The 20,221-nt window shown below is 35.3% G+C and overlaps 2 protein-coding genes across 5 annotated transcripts; both read left to right on the forward strand.

Annotated features, from left to right (window-relative positions):
* The first annotated feature begins 514 nt into the window (after positions 1–514).
* Positions 515–5,246, forward strand: LOC135161400 (very long chain fatty acid elongase 7-like). Its single transcript, XM_064118939.1, has 4 exons — positions 515–795; positions 2,307–2,558; positions 2,682–2,925; positions 3,366–5,246. Exons 2-4 carry the CDS (start codon positions 2,307–2,309, stop codon positions 3,845–3,847), a joined length of 978 nt encoding a protein of 325 aa, XP_063975009.1. The 5' UTR covers positions 515–795; the 3' UTR covers positions 3,848–5,246.
* A 2,481-nt stretch (positions 5,247–7,727) lies between these two features.
* On the forward strand, positions 7,728–18,559 carry LOC135168202 (very long chain fatty acid elongase AAEL008004-like). Of its 4 annotated transcripts, none has more exons than XM_064132176.1 (6): positions 7,728–7,941; positions 12,248–12,327; positions 13,260–13,450; positions 15,536–15,673; positions 15,968–16,210; positions 16,444–18,559. In XM_064132176.1, the coding sequence occupies exons 2-6, from the start codon at positions 12,267–12,269 to the stop codon at positions 16,774–16,776; spliced, it is 966 nt and encodes a 321-aa protein (XP_063988246.1). In that variant the 5' UTR covers positions 7,728–7,941; positions 12,248–12,266; the 3' UTR covers positions 16,777–18,559. The 4 variants fall into 4 exon arrangements, with proteins under 4 accessions (XP_063988246.1, XP_063988263.1, XP_063988237.1 ...); XM_064132193.1 differs by lacking the exon at positions 7,728–7,941 and adding an exon at positions 8,040–8,635; XM_064132167.1 differs by lacking the exon at positions 7,728–7,941 and adding an exon at positions 8,041–8,662.
* The last annotated feature ends 1,662 nt before the right edge of the window (positions 18,560–20,221 follow it).

Here is a 20,221-nt window from a genome sequence, read left to right on the forward strand (position 1 = left end):
AGTCATTCAAGTTAAAAAAAAACTTTGATTATGAATTTTCAATTTCTCTAGCGCGACATTCTGAGAATACAGTTGAATGCATTTTGTTGTGGGCTATCGTGAGAGAAGGCTAAATATATAATCCAGAATTATCCACACAGTCATATGTCAAAGGAACCCAGGCGATAAGCTCCAAATGAAAATTAATCGATCATTACGCCGCTTCAGTGAATAAATGACGGAAAGCGACCGCGCGTGAACTCATGAACTTGAAGAATTAATGACGAATTTCAAAAATGCCCAAGTATTGAACGTGAAAATTCTTCTAATTTCACAACTCCCAGGTAACATTCACCCCTACCGTAGCCACCCACTTTTCCATTATTTCGTCGGTATGGGACTTGAAGAATTCATGAACAAATAGCAACAAACGCAGAGCAAACGTCAAGTTTGGGTGGTAAGAAGGAAATTCCCTCGGGTGGGTGGGGAACTGAGGGTACAGGTGTCACACTAAGACGATATAAGGCTGCGTCTTGCCGATGAAAAGCCAGTTGGTTACCGCACCTCGTGACAATCGCATTAAAGCAATAACATTGAATTTTATGAATTCTTATTGATGATCAACCGCTGGACGGTGACACCGAATGGTTTATTATCTTGTCTGGTTGAGGAGGGAAAAAATAGAGAGAGTAGAAACTGCAGTGAAGAACGTGTGATAGAAATTTATAATTTTCAATTTTTCTCCTGCCGATAGTTGAATTTGTGAAAAGGTTCAAACAAATTTTCTGTGAAAATTGTCGCAATTAATAAATTAAGGTGAGTTGAATGTGAACTCGGAATTTTTTTCATTTATTTTTAATTCACTGAGTGTTTCATGAAATCAACAAATCATTGGATTGTAGAGCATCTAATGCGTTGCAATCTTATCGCATTATCACTTTTTTTTAAATTGTCACAAACTGTGAATCCGGGATTATTCATAATGCATTAAAACATCGCTATTGAATCTGGTGAAGATCTATTATTCATCTCTGCGATTCAAATTAATTGGAATTAAATACCACCAGATTCGAAAATTTGAAGATCACCAACGATTTCATCTCACGCAGAGTACCTCATAATTTATGATAATTTGTTTACTGTAATTTAATTTTTTCTACGATTTTCATTGACTTTTATACTTGATGTTGCAATTGCTGTTCCACCTCGCGGAAAATGCATCGAGCAATGATAATGTAAAAAGTGACACAATACCATTTATGACAATCGATCAATGAATTACAAAATGATTGAAAAAAAACGGAAAGGATCATTAGAATTCAAGATTAGAGTTCCTCCGGCACGTTAAATTACTGTTCGGAACGATTAAATTCATTAATAATTGAAATATATTCAGCATTTGCGGTGATTCGACGAATTCCAATTGTAATTATTCCGACATGTGACTGGGAAGACTAACACAAATGAAACAAAAAAATTCGTGACCGTGAAATAACATCTAGTAGCCCTAAAATAAGAAGAAATTAAATGAACGAAAGGAGAATGCAAGACGAGTAAAACCGGATTGCTTTCATACTCTTTGTTTTCGAAATTATCAACTCCTTTGTTTACACCATAAAGCCGCATCGAGCCCCGCAATTTTTACAACTAATAATCCTGAAATATTGCTATTAAATTGACTTAACTCTTCAAAACGAGTTGTTTGAGGATGAAATATTCACAAATAATCAACGGAACCGGATTACTTTGCATTTACAGATTGCGCTGCAATTAACAATTTATATTTTTCTGTATTTTAATCGTGATTTTTCTCTCATTTTTCAACCCGAAGCATAAAACGAGTTTAATTTATCCATCTTTATCTTTCTTCTCTCAATCTGGGGGGGCAGGGGGTGGGGCGACTTTTCCTTTCAGTTCCCCAGGATTACGAAATTACCACAAGGAATAGACAAACATTCGTCCAAGTATTGAAGTGAAGTGAAATAACCAATGGAATGAGATAGTTGAAATCTTGGTTTGGATGGGCAGTAATTTTTTTTTCTCCTTTTTCTGAATTTATTTGTATGTGGACAACCTCGTATTACAAGAAGCCAGTTCGTAGACCTTCGCCAACAATTTCAACCTAGATCTAGAGAACCTTCGTTGTGGCGAAATATATTGCGTGCCAATCTTGCATGAGTGTTATATTTCAGAATATGTAGATGTGTTATTAAAATGGAGTATCTGTTTTCGTGTCTGATTATTGTTAATGAAGAAATCTCCTCATTATCAATTCTTCTACGAAAAATGTTATATTATCTTATTATTGATTTATGTGCATTTTCCAGATGACGACATTCCTAAAAACAGTGACGGAAAACTATCGGGATTTAATGGACAACAAAAGCGATCCTCGAGTGAACGACTGGCCCTTGATGAGTGGTCCTCTTCCAACATTTCTCATATGCATATCCTATGCTTATTTCGTCAAAGTACTGGGCCCAAAACTCATGGAGAATCGTAAACCATTAAGTCTCCGGAGAATAATGATAGCCTACAATTTATTTCAAGTTATATTCTCAACTTGGCTGTTTTACGAGGTAATAGTTATAGACGATAGTTTCAACTATTTCCCAATAACCATTTTATACTATCCCGAACCTCATAAACCTTATTTCTCGGCTTTGCATCACTCATTGATGAATTTTCTTACTGCTTATCAGAGCCTTGCTGCTGGTTGGTGGAATGATTACTCATTCAGGTGTCAGCCCGTTGACTACTCAAGGAGGCCAAAGGCTATGAGGATGGCGAGTGGATGCTGGTGGTATTTTATATCAAAATTCACCGAATTTCTCGACACGTTGTTCTTCGTATTGAGAAAGAAGAACGATCACATCTCCACTCTTCATGTTATTCATCATGGGATTATGCCAATGTCCACTTGGTTTGGCGTTAAGTTTACGCCAGGTAATTGAGTAATTTCTAGTTTAAAAAAACGTTTGAATGAGCAGCTTGAGATAATAAACTCGCAGAAATGGAGCCCTGGCAATGAACACGCGACCAGACTTTTCCCTTTTATGAATAATTATGAGCTACATAAAATGCAAATAGTTGGCTAAAGGTGCCGGACAATGGGCAGAAACAAAATTTCGTTGAAAATCAAATGAAACTTCGATGTTGTCTATTCCTCGGAATGTCTTCCCTTTATAAAGTTTATAACCCAGGAGTAATAGAAAAAAAAATATCCATTTGCGGTTTGTTAATAAAAGCCTCTCAAAACCAAAACATCACGAGTCACTTCTGGCATCGGGATGAAATTGTTTATTTCAATTATATTTATTGACGTCGTCGAACCGCACTCATCATTCAGCGTCTGGTCCAAAGTACAAACTTGAATAATTTTCCAGGTGGTCATTCGTCGTTCTTCGGTCTGCTGAACACATTCGTACATATTGTTATGTATGGCTACTACCTTTTGGCAGCACTAGGACCAAGGGTACAGCCGTACTTGTGGTGGAAGAAGTACCTGACAACCCTTCAAATGGTACAATTCGTCCTCGTGTTCATTCACACGTTCCAATTGCTCTTCACTGAGTGCAATTATCCAAAGGCATTTGTCTGGTGGATTGGAATGCACGCTGTTCTCTTCTTCTTCCTCTTCAGGGACTTTTACGTCAAGGCCTACACCAGGAGGAAGGCGAGAAAGATATCGTTGTTAGCAGAAAAAGAGCAGAAGCAGGTGAAAATTAATGGCTTTGCCAATGGCAATGGAAAATTCATCAAAAATGGCTCTGCTTATCCCAATGAGTACAAAATAGTCACTGGATATATCAGCGACGATGGCCTGAGAAATCGTGTCTTCATCAGTAATCGCAGTTTCGAGGAGTGATTAAGGACTGGGGTGGCAGTGATCTCCATTATGAGAGGGAGAGAAATTAATTTTTTTTTTTCATGTTGAATCGTTCACATTTCACACAATTTCGGGAGGGGAGCTATTTATTCATTTCGCTATTGATGGTTTACTTCTCTGCTGAAGATATGGTACATCGAATTAGCTTACATGACTAAGAGGAAGAAAAAAAAATGAGTGATGAAGCTTTGAAAAGGTGAGATAATTCAGCAAATGATGATACAATTTTTGCTGATTTTAATCATGTTACTACTTCTCGACTGGTGTATTTTCCCATATTTTTTATAATTATGAGCCATCAACATTCATGCGATATTCAGTGTCATTGTATGATTGCTTGAGCATGTGTGATTGTATGAGAGATTTTTTTTCAATAGTTTTGGTGGCCACATTGTTGAATCCAAATTCCAAAGATGTTTTCATAAGCCCTTGATATCTCAATATATACATATACTTGTAAATGTGTGCGACATAAGCGAGTGTTTTCTATCCATTGAGATGAGAATTTTAAGACTTTATTAATTATAAACTGTTAGAATGTCTCATAGATTGACAATTTCACTGTTAATTCTGTGGTCGGTGAGAATAAAATGATTATGACTTCATTTGTCCGATGAAATTGTGGGAGCTAAAACCACTTCAATCTGCAATTATGGAATATTTGAAAAATAATTTTAATGCCGATGCATTATCATGTGATGGTAATGCATTGTGTATTCAATCGATAATCTCAAATAGGCAATTTTTAGAATAGATTAGAATAGTCTTGGCTATGAGTTATCAAATTTCCGATCATGTAATAATTGTTTTTGTACTTTAGCCATGTGTTAGATGTTAATGTTATATTTATGAAGATACATGTGTATTTAGGAGTAAGAAGTGATAGATAATAAACTTTAGTCACACCTTGAATGACCGCCAGTTGGTAAATATAAAATATGGCGTAACCACCGGTAGGTCAGGTAGGTCGCAGGAGTATAAAGAGTATTTGAAAATAGGCGCGAGGAAATTAGCAAAATCAGTGCTCTTGCCAATCATGTGTTGACAAATCAAATGAGAAAGAAATCAGAGGAAAGTGATTATTGAAAGAAGTGAAAAAAAAAAAAAATACTAGTGACGCGATCCCGTCAGTCACTGGGAAGTCCACTGGTGAAAGTGGCCATCGGGCCCTCACACGTTGTTGATTGAAAGTATTCAGGCAGATAGCATGTCTACTCTCAAATCCAAAATGCATAATCCAATAATAAAAATTTCATTCCAATTCCAATGAAATAATGAGAAATAAATTAATGTAATTATTTAAAAATTGTAAGATCATTTTTTTGTAATCGCTAAAATTTTATGACACTGGAAAATAAAATATGTGTATATAAATATATGTTTTACGTCTACAATCCTACAAGTTCCAAAAATCGTCGTGAATTCAGTATTTTTTTACCGTGTCATTGAATTTCTCTTCTCGCATTCCCTATGTTTTGATTCTTTTTTTCTGACGCTATTTAAAACATTGAATTTGATAAATAAATATCCATAATTTGCCTAGATTCCCACCGCATTATTATGCTAAAAAAATAGCGTCTTGTGGGTAGCAAGAGTTCAAGTTTTCCATTTTCCGGTTTTCTAAAATGTTATTCAGATTTGCTACGAGGTATGCGATTAATGAATTGATTAAAAAAAACGTCAGAGTGATTACAGATTTCCATGTGTTAATTAGTACCTGCGCGTACTCTTCCAATCGAAAAATTGTTTAAACGTGGAATACTTAGCAAAATTCTTCGACCTCTGATATAGGACGTGACGTTAACATTGTTTTATTGGCTTTTCCAATCGCCCCGAGGTATTGACAGAATGGAGTAATAATTCAGACTCGAGTTATTAAAAAATTCAGTTTTCATCGTTAACATCCGTTGGCAATGTTTCTCTATTTTCTTCGACTCTTCCTTCAGAAAAAAATCTACATTTATTATCACAATTTTGCTTTGATCCATCGTGAATAATTCCCTGCGTATTGTTGCCTTTCCAATGTCGCAATTTTGAGCATTTATTGATTTACATCCCATTCAGGTGCATAATTCAAGGTTAACTTTCTTAATTTCACTATAAATCTAAAAATAGCGGGGAGATAAACGACGAAATCGAAAAGTTCTTGGTTTTCAATATTTTTGGAATATTTTCGAAATTGTCAATTTCAATTTTTTTCCTCAATTCATTTGCGATTTGTTGATTTCATTATCGCCGAGAAGAATGAATTCGCCGTTTTCACAAATACAAACAAGTGTGTGTCAGCATCCGCATATTTGGGCCAGAGAAAAACATAAAAGGTAGGGTAAAAGTATAAAGGGTGGGGGAGAGGGGAGAGGGCACTTTCGCTGACCGCTGAGGAATCGAGACTCCTTCTGTCATACCTTGCATAAGCCATCGCGCAAGCCTTGTTACGCGTCAAGACTTCTCTGTTCTCAACTTTGCCGCGAAACTCTCCCATAGACTATTTTTTTACGCATCACTCCCTAATGATCCTTAATTATAATTACAATCTTTGTTCTGAAAGTGTGCAAGTCATTGTCATTGCGTTCAAATGGGAGAATGAATCTGTATAATGAAAATGGAAATCAACTAGATCATTTGCTGTTGGAAAAATCATTAGCCTGACTTGTGAGGAAAAAACCAACATTTGTTTGCAAAAATTCTTGCGATAAAAAAAGTACTTTGTCAATGAGTGATTGGGGAGGATATTTTAGTCAATTACAAAGAAATTACCGAGAGAATCATGCGCGGAAAATTGAAAAATAATTGTTTATCACTTGATAATTTCAATAAAAATGTTTTCTATCACATAATCCGGTGAATTGAAGGAAAACTAATGTGTGGGCAGATCATTAGGATTCTAAAAATGAGACGTCATTGACAGTGCAAATAAAATCCTGGCGTGAATTCTCAAGAAGTGAACTTTGAATCCATTACGGATACACCAATGATCTAATGGTTGAGATTTGAGGTAAAATTGGAGAGTTCACAATAGAGGGGTCAGAATTACAAATAATATCCGTAAGACGCACAGGAATTTTGAATGATAATTGCTCTTAACATACAATTTCTGATTGAAAACACTCGATGTCAATTGACCAAGTGACTTGTACTTGTTTTGTGAATAAAGAATGACAGGTCACACTCTATTTACAATTCAAATGTTCATTAACACTACTACTGCCGGTTTCATGTTAAAATGAAAAAAAAAAAGACGAAAATATATTATTGTGGCAATGACATAATTTGCAAATATCGGTTACTGGCATTCTGGGTCCCTCATGTGCTCACCAAATGTGTCTCATCACTTCTCTATTTAATATAGAATTGAAAGAAAGCATAAACTCTCGATAAAATAATCGCGACGCAAAAGAACTAAGAGCTAATATTTCTTCCCCTAAAAGCAAAACGCTTCACCTATCACGAGTGATTATTAAACATGGATTACCTCAACCACTTTGAATTTAAAATCCACGTGAACTCCTTGAGGATCAAATAAGCTATCGGTCGATGTCTAATACATATAAAATTGCAAATGATGCAAAAAGCTCCATTACTTCGGCATGAAAAAATGTCTATAAAAAAGGAATTGCCAAAATTTGCACGCCAATCTCACCAATAAAATGCCAATCACTTCAGACTGCGTTGGACCTCAGTGAAGGATCCAAGGACAGTTGAAGTGTTTGAGCCAGTGACATAATTTTAAAAAATCAATCAGCACCCGTGGTTGAAACTAGTTTGTGCAGTGACAAACGTAAAAAGGAAGAGGCGGGACTAAACAATATTGGAGAGGGGATTGCCTGTAGTTTGCACGAAAATCTCAGGCGGAGTGTTGAGCAGAACAGATCGCATTCAAAGACAGAGAACATCAGTTCTGCCCCTGAAACCCCGGGGAACACCTGTGAAATTTACCTTTCAAATTTTTACCACACATTAATTCTCTCATTTACACCAGAGTAATTGATTTTTCAAGTGTCTTCAGTCTTCAAAAATTAGTCTATCTAACATAAGTGAACAGTTATATACTTTAAAGTGAAAATCACCAAACGGTTAGTAAATTTTTATGCTGTTATTTCATTTTGACTTGACAATAGAGTAATTCAAAAACATATATTATATTTGTTTAAATACTCGCACAAGTGCCTCGCCCCTGGTGAAAACGTCAGTTGTAAAAATCATAAATGTTGCTTGAAAAATTTGAATAGGTGAAATTCCCGGTTGAAACGTAAACCAACGGTCGGTTATATGTGCAAAAAGCTCACCGTTTCAAATCGCAGGGTTGAATTTCCTTGTAACCCCGCTAAAGCGCTGTTGTTCGCCGTCAAGCGCGGCGATATTACCATTTGGCCATTTGTAGCGTCGTCCAGTCGGATTAGAGAGCCAAAGTGGGGCTGTGCCCGCCAGTGCCCACGATACACTCCACTTACCCCTCGATCACTCCAAAGACATCTGAAAAAAAAAAAAAAACCAGCAAAATTGTGACATTTTTTTATTCCAGTATTAAATCATCAATACAAAATAACGCCAAACAATTCATCAAGAATCACACGGACAGAACCCATAAATTGGCTTATGTGTACGGATAGGTGACAGTGCGACTGAAAATTTATTTATCATTTAAAATTAATTTTTTATCGTGAAGCAATAAAACGTGCTGACAGTGTCAAGATTTAACAAGCAAAAATCTTCAGTTACAATATTAATCATAAATAAATAGTCAACGGGGAAAAGAGGCGGAAGCAGGTGGGTGTAGTCGACCCTAGCGCGTGGGTAAGTCATCTCTGACAATTAAAATCACCAAAATTATGTAAATAATAAGTGAGCATTAATTAATTCTCGAAATGTCACAATTTTTCCATAATATTCTCAACATTTTCAGACTATTTTCGACTGTACTGAACGAATTAACGGATCAAATGCCAAGTAGAATTGAGGTTAGGACGCCGCTAGACACGATCGATTATGTATTGAGAATGGTAGCGTGATTGTACGTTGGGAATATCTATTTTTAACAAAAAATTTCTTCCAATACTTTTTTTTCGTCTCTCTAAATTCTCTCAATCTATCATGCCAATAATCATTTACGAGGTTTCGGAGGAATTCCCGGGGTTATATTGGTGGATCGGTGGGAAAGCAATGGAAGGAGGGGGAGTGCTCTAACCTCCCGGAGTTTATTTTCAGCTCTTACAAATTGTTTGATATATTTATATTTGTCAGAATCGTGAGTGCTATGATTCATGACAGAGATCCTCATATTCCCATTCGTACGTAATGATACTGCCAATCATTGTATGCTTTTTATCGGTCGTCTGACACAATCGGGGGCATAAGTGGGGGGATGACAGAAGAATGCCGGCAGTTAGGTAATTAGGTGAATTAATAAACATTTGATTGATAAGCTTATCTTGTCTGTCATTTACAAATTAATTATTTTTCTCGTCGTCTTAGAGAGGGGGATAATAATTTGTTATTATTTTTATCTTTTTTTTTTTAGTGGGGTGACCTGCACTGATAGTTGTGTCAGTTTAACAGTCCGACGAATTACGACATGTGTGGAATTTTAATAGCGGAGGATTGAAGAATGTCGAGGGAGTTTACGGTATTGTCGACTTTGTCACTTCGTGATTAACCTCGTGGCCTCGAAACAATTTAAAATATCAGACGTGTTTTTATCAGATTTTTTAAAAATCTTTTAGGGCATTTGTTTGGAAAGATTGGTTTGTTTGATTTTCATTGAGGTTGAGCGATAGAGCAGTACACATTGTGGAACAATTAAGAGAAAGAATCATTTGGAATTCCTCCTGAAATTTATCGAGAAACATTTTCTATCCGTCAATAGGGCTCCGCTACAAATTGTACCATTGAAACCAGCCCTTTATTGATAAAAATGTCCGCACGTATTTTACGGTCTTGACGTTTTGCTACTCAAATTTGAATGAATCAATTGTCGTCGATTATCGTACAATCATTACATAATTCAATGAGCGTTATGCTGGCGAATAGTTTCCATCGTTGGTATATTCAGTAATCGGTCGATTGGTTCAAGTTGTAACTTTCACCCGAATTATTTTCGTATTTTGAGCTGATGATTTTTAACGTTCCCATTGATATTAAAATATGTATTGGTTTGTTCGAAAATTCAACATTGTGGGAGGTATCGGATTACTCGGGAATGCGCACAATATGGTGAATTATATTTAGACAGTGCAGAGTATTCCCACTTAAATTCCCTGACAAAATACTTAAAATTTTACAATAAATTATTGTAATGAGCATTGCAACTTTCACTTGTGTATAATTTGATAAGCCAAATTATCCAGAGTGCTCCAATTAACATTGCAACTTGGAAAGTTAGTGACGCACTTCTCAAGACTTAAATTGAGAATTTATTCTTTAAAATATGGGAGAAGAAAAAAAGAGTTGAAAATTCATTCTTTGATCAGAACCGGGTGATCGCGAAGTTGGTTGGGCACGTGTGTGATGAGATTGTGTGATGTAATTACGCTGAGTAATCGGGGAAAGACCGTGCGTCTGGTCGGACATCAACGGCATCAACACAAAAGATAATAGTATTTTGTCCTTAGCAATTAATGTACGAGATTATCGATGGGGCGATATTCTCATACAGACGTATATCGATAATTCGAATTTCACGCTTCGCATCAAGATTAGAAATAGAGGGGAGTAATGAGTTGAAAAAATGGGGGCGATTTCGCGGTATCCTGATAGAGTGTATCTGATTATCGATCGTAATTGATTACTCTCCTCGTTACTGATAACAGAAATGAATCACCGGTACCATCGCCATAATAAATAATGCGTTACAATTACTTCTTTCTGCTTGTCAATTTATCGATAAATATTCAACTGTCACCTTCTAAACTAAATGATGAGGAACGCTCGGAATTTGAGCAACACTATTACCGATTATCATAGAGTAGTGGGGACCATTTCTCTTACAGCAAACATCCGTCCTACACCGATTACCTCTCGTCTGTTACGTAAAATTCAAAGGAGAGGCTGTGAATCAAGTTGCCGTGAAGGAGAAAGAGGGAAAAGTTGAGAAGAAAAAAAGGAAAAATTTTTGTTTAAAAAAAAAAAAAAAAGAGAAGATCGGTAGTGACGGCGAGAAAGTTACTAAACGTCTCAACCTGCTTGGTTGATGCTCGAGGCGAACCGACTATTACAGGCGTAAAGCAGCAACTGTGTACATACTCGTACACACGCGACTCCATGGATCGATGGATATAGGCGACAGAATGACTGGACTCATTGTCGGTGCATAAAACTCACGACCTTCGAGATTTTTGAAAATATTTTCCTTTCTCTCAATTCGTCAGACTCCATTACAAACATCAATATTGATTAAACGTTGAGGGAACTTTATTTGGAATGATAATTAAATTGTTGGTAGAGCCCTGAGGGTGAAAATTTTACAAGGGGTTTTTCAGCCACCTCAATATATTCGGAGGATCAACTGTTGTCCGTGAAATTAAATTCAACAAATGGGGTGCATTACGAGGGTATTCTACTTCGGCGCTTAGGAAGACCCTCTGTGACCTCCTTTTTTGCATTTATATCACTCGTAATTCTAATGATTCAAATAACATTTTTCATTGAGAAAGTCTGAATATCAGCTTGCATAATTGTTTCTCATTATTCCAGTAAATTAAAATAACGATTATGATAATCGTTTCCACGTTTGAACTGAGTCAGACGAGCATTACAAATAATTGGAGTATTTGGTCTCTGAAGTAAGAATATCTTTTTCAATTATCATGGGGCCATCGCTGAACGAAGCGAAAAGAAAAGTAATAAATGAACTAATTAATGTAGATGGATAAGACTGATCGATTATCAAATTCCGTGGATTCAATTCAGAATTATGCAAAGACGGGTTGAACATTCCCTGTTAGGACTGTGTGGATAATAATGGGTTGATATAACACAAAAGATCGAAAAGCTGAATGGAAACTATTACAATGCTCCTATTTGGCAATAAAAATTGCAATTTTTCATTCAATCTGTGTATTACTAGATCCATTGAAAAATTCAGAAGTTCTCCAACCGGAAAATTCATTCAATTTATCACCGTCCACTACAATGCTATCGTCGCTCAGTGGTATTCATAATGATTTCGTGGAAATGCAGTTATAGGTCGTATTCATTGCATTTGTTGAAGAAAATAAAGAGAATAAGAATTCTATGTTGTGTATTTATATGTGACACTATCGTATCAGGCAGTCCCGCCGTTCGCAATATGCTCTGTTTAGTTTTACCACAGTGCGCTTACATAATATAATGTACCTGCAATTGTCTTGAAAGAATTACAATATTTTTTCGTTTCATTTACAGGTGAATCATCGCGGCAAAAATGACGACCATAGTAGCTAATTTGATACATGGATACAGGGACCTCATGGACAACAGATCCGGTGAGTAGAACCTAATTTTTCATTCATGGGACGACAAATTTCTTTGGATGTTTCAATGAATTTCACGGGTTTTTTTTTTCGCCTTTAGAATTTATCATTATTTCGCAATAATTTTTAAAAATTCATCTCATTCACAAGGATTCTTTTATTCAATATTTACTATCTCTGTAGCACTGGGATAGTGATGGTAGAAATATAAAAAAAAGTGATGAAACACCCGATGATGTTTTCCATGGATACTCAAGGTAAATTATTGTCCTGGGATCAACGAGAAATTTAGCCATTTCGGAAGTTGTAAAACGATACTAATACGTTAGCACGATGAATCTCGAAGAAAATATTATCCAACTAATTTCAATGGTTTACGTAATAAAATTTCTCGAATGTGGCATGTGGAAGGTCATCGGCTATTCGTATTACTCGGAATTCGATTGAAATTTATGGGGAAATTTGAATGGTCCATATACAAACATCTGCACTGCATGAATATGAATGAATATGATGAAAATATAGTTCTACTCATTCATTCTATATTTTCACCTGAAAAATTGATATTATTTTTTTGAAGAAAAGAGTTAACATTTTGATTTTATAACGATTAATGACAAAAGAAAAATTCAAGTGTCATTGTATCACAGTTGGAAATCGAGTTTCGTGAAAGTAGCACGTGAACGATGTGCCGAGGAGAACCGAAAGAAATGAAAGAGCACGATTGGCGAATGCCAAATCGGAAGAAGCCTCAGTTACAGACACGGTCATGTTCATTGCGCCACTCAAAATTCCATGTCAATCGAATAAAGGAAAATAAAAAATAATGATTGAGAGATACAAAAAAATAATGAAATCGCTGTGACAAGTATTGGAATATGTTACAGACGTCAAAACAAATCAATATTGCTTCTTGTTCTATTTAAACATTTAATTATTTACAGATCCCAGAGTGGCCCACTGGGCAATGATGAGCAGTCCTCTACCAACAATGGCAATATGCATATCATATGCCTATTTTAGCCGAGTCATTGGCCCAAGAATGATGGAGAATCGTAAACCATTCAATTTGCGGAGGATACTCATTGTCTATAACTTGATCCAGACAGTATTTTCTTCGTGGATTTTTTACGAGGTGAGTCGCAATCAATGTCTCTCAATTTTATGCACATCTCAACGATCAATATTAGTTTTATGATTTTACTTCAACTTCAATGAAATTCTCGTTATTACCATCAAGCTTCACACATTTCGCATGACACTTGATACAGTAGAGAGGTCAATGTGTTATAAAACAATAAAACCATTGACGCCAGTCTACTCTCTATATTTAATTAAAAGTTGGCTTTGTCATTCCTTATAAAAATTGAAATAATAATGTTCGTTTCCAATAACAAGCTGTTGACTATTGAAGTAATCTTCATTTGTTACGGTGTCTCCTATAATTTTTTCATCAACTATAAATAGTGACAGATCGATAAATGACACCGCGTAGAGAACATTTCCTTCTCTGCATCCCTCACGGAGCTAATCTAATTTCATTGAAAATCCCTATTGCAGATCGATCAATTAACATACTAACTAACGGTAGAATTAACTAGACTTCACTGCAGATACCATTGTTTCAATTTCGTTCAGTGGTAATTCATAGTAACCCATTTTATCTATGTGTATATATTTTTTCATTAAATACCCCATAGTGAGGATGAAGTAGTTTATGATTTATCACAAGGCCTTGTTAATCTCGCTTCTCATTGGAACTTGAATTAATTATGCATTCAAGGAGGTAAAGACGGAGAATTGAGGGAGCACAGCATGACAATTTCAGTAGCTATCGTCAAACTTTGTCCTTTCCAACGTTTAAGCTCCAGTAAAAACTTCCGTAATATTCTTTTTTTTTTCTCCGTGAATCGATATATTAAGAGTACTATAACGCTAATTGAACAAGGACAAAATCTAATATACCAGTGGGTTGGAACATATGAACGGTATTATATACGATGATCGGGGTTATTTATGTTTTAACATCGGTAGATTAAACGAGAGAATGACGCGACGGTGCATAACGTAAACGATGAACGATGTGGCGCTTATCCACCAGTTGCTTTCTTCTCCTTTTTTTTTTTTTTTTTCAACGAAGTGAGAACAGGGAGGGTTGAGGGGCATATGCATAACCACTATCCGTTAGCGTAATGGCTAAGTACATAGAGAGAATGAGAGAGGGGAACAGTAATGAAAGAGATTCAAAGAAAAATATCTTGGAATGCTTATTTATCCTTCTGCTCTCTTCGGTTCTGTTCAACTGTTTGAATAATTCCTTTTAAATGTATACGTTATGTTCCCAGCTACTTCATCATTTTGCCTCTTGACGAGGGTCAAAGTACACTGTTCGATAATAATTTCTGACTGACTGAATACGCCAAAAATACCAAATGATCGCATTCATTGGAAAAAAAATATTATGACATTACGTGCTCACAAGCAGTTTTGAAAAATTTTCATATGTCATTTGCGATGCACTTGTTCATTTTTATTTGTCAAGTGTACAGTTCTGCGTAGGTTGAGTCATAATATTGAGGAGAAATAGATGTTGTAAAATTTTGACGGCAATGGGCAGCGGCGAATTCGATTGTATTTTTTTTCTTCTCGTGCTATTTATTTGTTAATTGAGAACAAATTTATCCCTGACATCGAAAGAAAAAGTCGAGCGGAGACACTCCTGTGTATAATGCTGAAATGGAACGACCTTGACACGTAACGCAATTGGTCTTCATAATGTATAACGTGAATTGTAACATTTCGAGAGAAATTTTCGATTGAATAATCGGTGATGTTGAATGACTACAGTCAAATGGACTCTTTGAATTCCTGCATAAATTAATGGAATGCCTAATGAATAAAATACATCTGGGGAAAATCCAATAAAACTGTTGTTCACCGTAAAAAGTAAAAATGATTTGTTTATCAGAATTACCTTCTCTCGTTGCCGGATGTAAATTCGCGGCTAGGATGAGTGCAAATATTTGCGGTTAGTCGGTTGAGATAACGATGCCTAAGTGTATTGAAGTAGCATTGAAAAATTTACAAATTTCAACCATGAAAAACCATTAGATGTCTTTTCCTCATTGCCTGACTACTGGAAAAATTACCTCCCTGAAGATCAACACTATCAGCAACCTTATGATCATGACTAATGATATTTTTATTCTATTCTCCGCAGTTTTTGATGAGCGGATGGGCGAAAGGTTACAGCTTTCGGTGCCAACCGGTCGACTACTCAAATAATCCTTTAGCCCTAAGAATGGCCGGCACGTGTTGGTGGTACTATTTCAGTAAATTCACTGAATTCTTCGATACCGTAAGTAGAATGATCATTTGCCATAAAATCCTCAAGATTGTACTCAAAAGTTGTGTAGCACAAAAGTGAAATTATAAAAATCCGCAGTTGGTCAAGAGATATTTTTTTTCACCCCGTCATTGTATATCACGTGGGTTTGCAACAGTTTCGTTATATTTATTATTTTTTTCCAATCAAAGTCCATGATAGCCATTCACCGAGTAACAGGCTCGATTGAAATTGAGATTCCATAATCGAGGAGGTATACAAGGCTAACACGAATTGATAATCACTTAATGATCGCCTACATTCCAGTTATTCTTCATCCTGAGGAAAAAAAATCAACAAGTCTCGACACTCCATGTTATCCATCACGGAGTGATGCCATTCTCTGTCTGGATGGGGCTCAAATTCGCACCAGGCGGTCATAGTACATTTTTCTCATTATTAAATACATTTGTACACATTATTATGTATTTTTACTATATGGTCGCTGCCATGGGTCCGGAGTATCAAAAGTACATTTGGTGGAAGAAGTATCTTACTTCGTTCCAAATGGTGAGTCTATTGATATTTCAATTGAACATTGATCAATACTGCATCTGTAATTTTTAGCTTGGGTAATTTGCTCTCATCATAGACTCTGAAAAAAACTTGCTCAACTTTGAAATTATTTATTCATAAAGCTAATGGGTCTCTCGATAGCTGATGAACGTCGATAAAAAAAAGTCTCCTATCTTTTTTCCTTGATATTTTTACTTCAATTTTGATATTTCTATTTTTCATTTCAGGTGCAATTCGTCCTGATAATGGGCCACCAGTTTCAGCTCCTATTCACCGAGTGTAACTATCCTCGCAGCTTCATGATCTGGATTGGTCTACATGGTGTTCTATTCCTCGGTCTATTCTCCGATTTTTACAAACAGAAATATATCGGCCAGGATGCTAAGCGTCGTCAAAACCCCGGTGCTTGTATGCCAGTTCTCGAAGAGAGTGAAACAAATTTAAAGCAAAATGGTGTTTCAACATATACAACCATCTACAATAAGGAGTACAACAGTTGCTACAGCAATGGCACAAACAATGGCTACGTTGCCAACAACAATGAGAAGAAATTGGCTTAATACTACTGACAATTTCCTCATTTTTTTCATTAATTAATGATTTTTTTTTTCATTTCCTTTTTATTCTTTCACTGAAGGAATAATCGAAATGAAATAAAAAGGCAAATGGAGGAGAATTTAAGACTAAGGGAAATATAGCGATCAGTCGTAAATTTCTTCCTTGCCTCCATTTATAAATCATGATTGATGTTTTTTTATGCGCTTTAATCACGCTACGACATTGATGCGTGTCTGATAGCCCCCTGGCAACATCAAGAGGACTTACTCTCTTTCTCATTTTGTTGTTCCAAAGGACAAATTTTCATGGGTGAATGCTGAGTGAATGATCTAAACGTGTTTATATATATTTTTTTCTTTTTTTTTTTCATGAAATGATGTGTGAGCCTGTGAAACAGAGGGATTTAACGTTTTCATCGATATTGAGAATATAGTATTTATATCATTTAGATGAATGTAAAATATTATTTGGATTTATTCATTGATATGACAAACTATGAGATGCGGCGAAAAATTTAATGAAATTATGATGCAGTCTTGGACGGTTGTTGTCGCTTTGAAATGGTTGAAACTGAGGAAATTAATAATTTATGAAAAATAATATGAATTTGTAACGATTGGGTAATTAATTAGTGAAGGTGATAAAACATGGTCAGTGACATATTATGGGGGAGTTTAGAGGGAAATGTTGATATATTTATCTCTATATTTCCTACTGAAGTCTATCATCGATGAAATAATTCGTCATTACATTTTGTACATACGATATTGAGACTTTAACTGTTTTATCACTTTCTCTTGTCAAATAGAGGAATTATCAAGCATTGAGCTTGATTGGTTGATGGTCTTCGACGATACATATGAATTGGCGAATCGAGGTTGCGATGATTTTTTTTTATGTGAAAATGAAATGAACAACACGAGTGAGTTGAAATATTGAAATAACGCACAAGTAACAGTTGACGATGAGGATCTAATTCGATGGGGATTTCAGTCTTTGTTCGTCGTAGGATTTTGATTATTGTAAAATTGTTCCGAATGTGTTCAATGCTTCGGTGGTTGTTAAACGCTTTAGCAATGACTATTCGTAAACATCATCGAATAATAATAATTAAATTAAGGATGAAAAATCAATTGGGAGGAAAAAATTGTGGATAAGAATGAATTGAATATGAAATGTCTTTTCATGATTGATTTATCTCCATAGTTATAATCAATTCATGAATTAGATTGCTATAACCGTGCCTCGATTCGCGAATCAGGTCATTCACCTGATATTTTGCGAAATTTAATTAACATTCAATTTTTAAATATCTCCATGGCTTCGCTTTTGTGATTATTTCTGTAAACATTTCAATGCATTTCAATCTGCAAATCGATTACCCACTATTATTTGCTTTATTGGTGGATTTGTTGAAAGTATTTAACGACCGATGATGCAATTTTTATCCATCATTTTACTGCTGATTTCTTGAATAACTAATAATTCAAGGAATTAGGGGTTTCAAAAAACTGAAACCATCCTTTCGTATAGCTTTCTTTTTCATCTTTCTGATTTTCTTTTACGTTAAACGCTATATTGAGACGAAATTTAGGGCATCTTAATTAAGGTCATTAACAATTTTCTACCAAAATGTGCGTGTGAGTGTGCAGAGATATGCAATAAATGAATGAGAAAGATGTTTGCGTTATTTCAATGTGAAATTTATGTTCTCCTAAAAATGAGTCGTTAATTTTGATGAGATATTAAGTGAAATAAAGAAATAAAAAATGTCATTTTTTAAAATATCAGATTAGAATTATTTACATAATCCAAGAAATGGCGATTTTCCAATCACACAAACCCCTCGCTCTCCCATCATTATTCCTCTTGATTATCAAGATACAAATGTCTTCAATAAATTTTTTTATTTCACTTGACTAAAGAATTGAGTGTTATAGAAATCGACTCTTCGGGTTACGCAATTATCGTGATTGTTGCATTTTTCCAGAGTGATCTATGGTACAGACTATCCAAAGCGTCGTGACGAAGCCGCAGAATATTTTGATTGTACCTATTGCATTGCATTAATTGTAATTATCCTCAATGATCATGAAACAGTCCAAAATCGGTATTCGCTGGACGACCGATTGTGTGGTTGTATCACTCATCTATATTTCGTTTATTTTGAAGATAATAAATAGTGAATGATTTATCGATGGAGCTCAATAGAGGGATGATAGATGATATGATTGAATTTTTAATATCTCAAGTACTATTGAATCATCTCGATAATGATTGATGTCGAGACAAATTGTCACAAGATGCAGAAGGCCACTCATTGTTATGATAATTGAAAGAACTGTCATATTTTACTCATGACACTACATCATTCAATTGCAGAAGGCCATTTTTTACGATAACTTCAACGTCATAGGATATGATTTTTTCAAACAACAGTAAATAGCAGATGTACATCGATAGGTCTCTGACCTCCCCTTGATAAATTTTAGTGAAATTAGGAACTGTGAAAGCAGTGAATTTATTTTTTGCCATAATACAATCACTAGATAGCTTGTAAATAGTGGATTGTGACGAGTGAATTTGAATAAAGTAACTAAATTAACATTGAAAAGACACTTTAATTGTCGACAGAACGAGGGGAGACTCGGTAGGCATCTGGCATCGTCACGTACCTAATGTTAAAACTCTGTAATAATTATTGATTCTCATTATATTTTTGTACATAATTGAGAAGAAAAATACACCGAATGAATAAAACGAAAATTTAGGAATCGCACTTGCACTTTTATCTCTTGGGAATTTGGGATCAATTATGGAGGCATGTGCCATATTTGCAATTGTATAAACAACATTATTGCAATCGACTAAACGTCAACAGCGCGTTGACATCTGTTCGCAATCACATATTATGGATTTTTTTTCTTGTGTTCCTGACATTTATCAATTAATAGGGTGCAAGCTTTGATAATTCTTTATACATCTGAGTTAAGAGTGAAAGCCACATGAAATGATAATATTAGTGTAATAGCGTACGAATAAAAGATAATAGTCGTACCAAAAAATGATTCTTAATTCCATTAGAGCCACTGTTTTTATTTTCTTTCGATTTATTACTGGCCACATCGATCTCCCATTAAAATTCGTATCAATTACCGAGGCATATGCTACATTAATAATTTATTACATAGAAACATGTATGAAAGCCACTGAACGTCAACACCCCGTTAACATCTGTTGGCTATCACCTATCGAGCATTTTTGCATTTCTTATATTCCCTGACATTGTCAATAAATGCAATGCAAGCCTTACTAATTATTTATACCTGGGATGAAGGACGAAAGGAAAATTTTATGATAATAACACTGTCATTCTCTATGGATGGAACAGAAAATAGAATTCTATAGTTGTTCCTTAAAAAAATTAATGACCAAGCTATTCTTATA

This window comes from Diachasmimorpha longicaudata, chromosome 1, assembly GCF_034640455.1.
Source record: "Diachasmimorpha longicaudata isolate KC_UGA_2023 chromosome 1, iyDiaLong2, whole genome shotgun sequence".
NCBI lineage: Eukaryota > Metazoa > Arthropoda > Insecta > Hymenoptera > Braconidae > Diachasmimorpha > Diachasmimorpha longicaudata.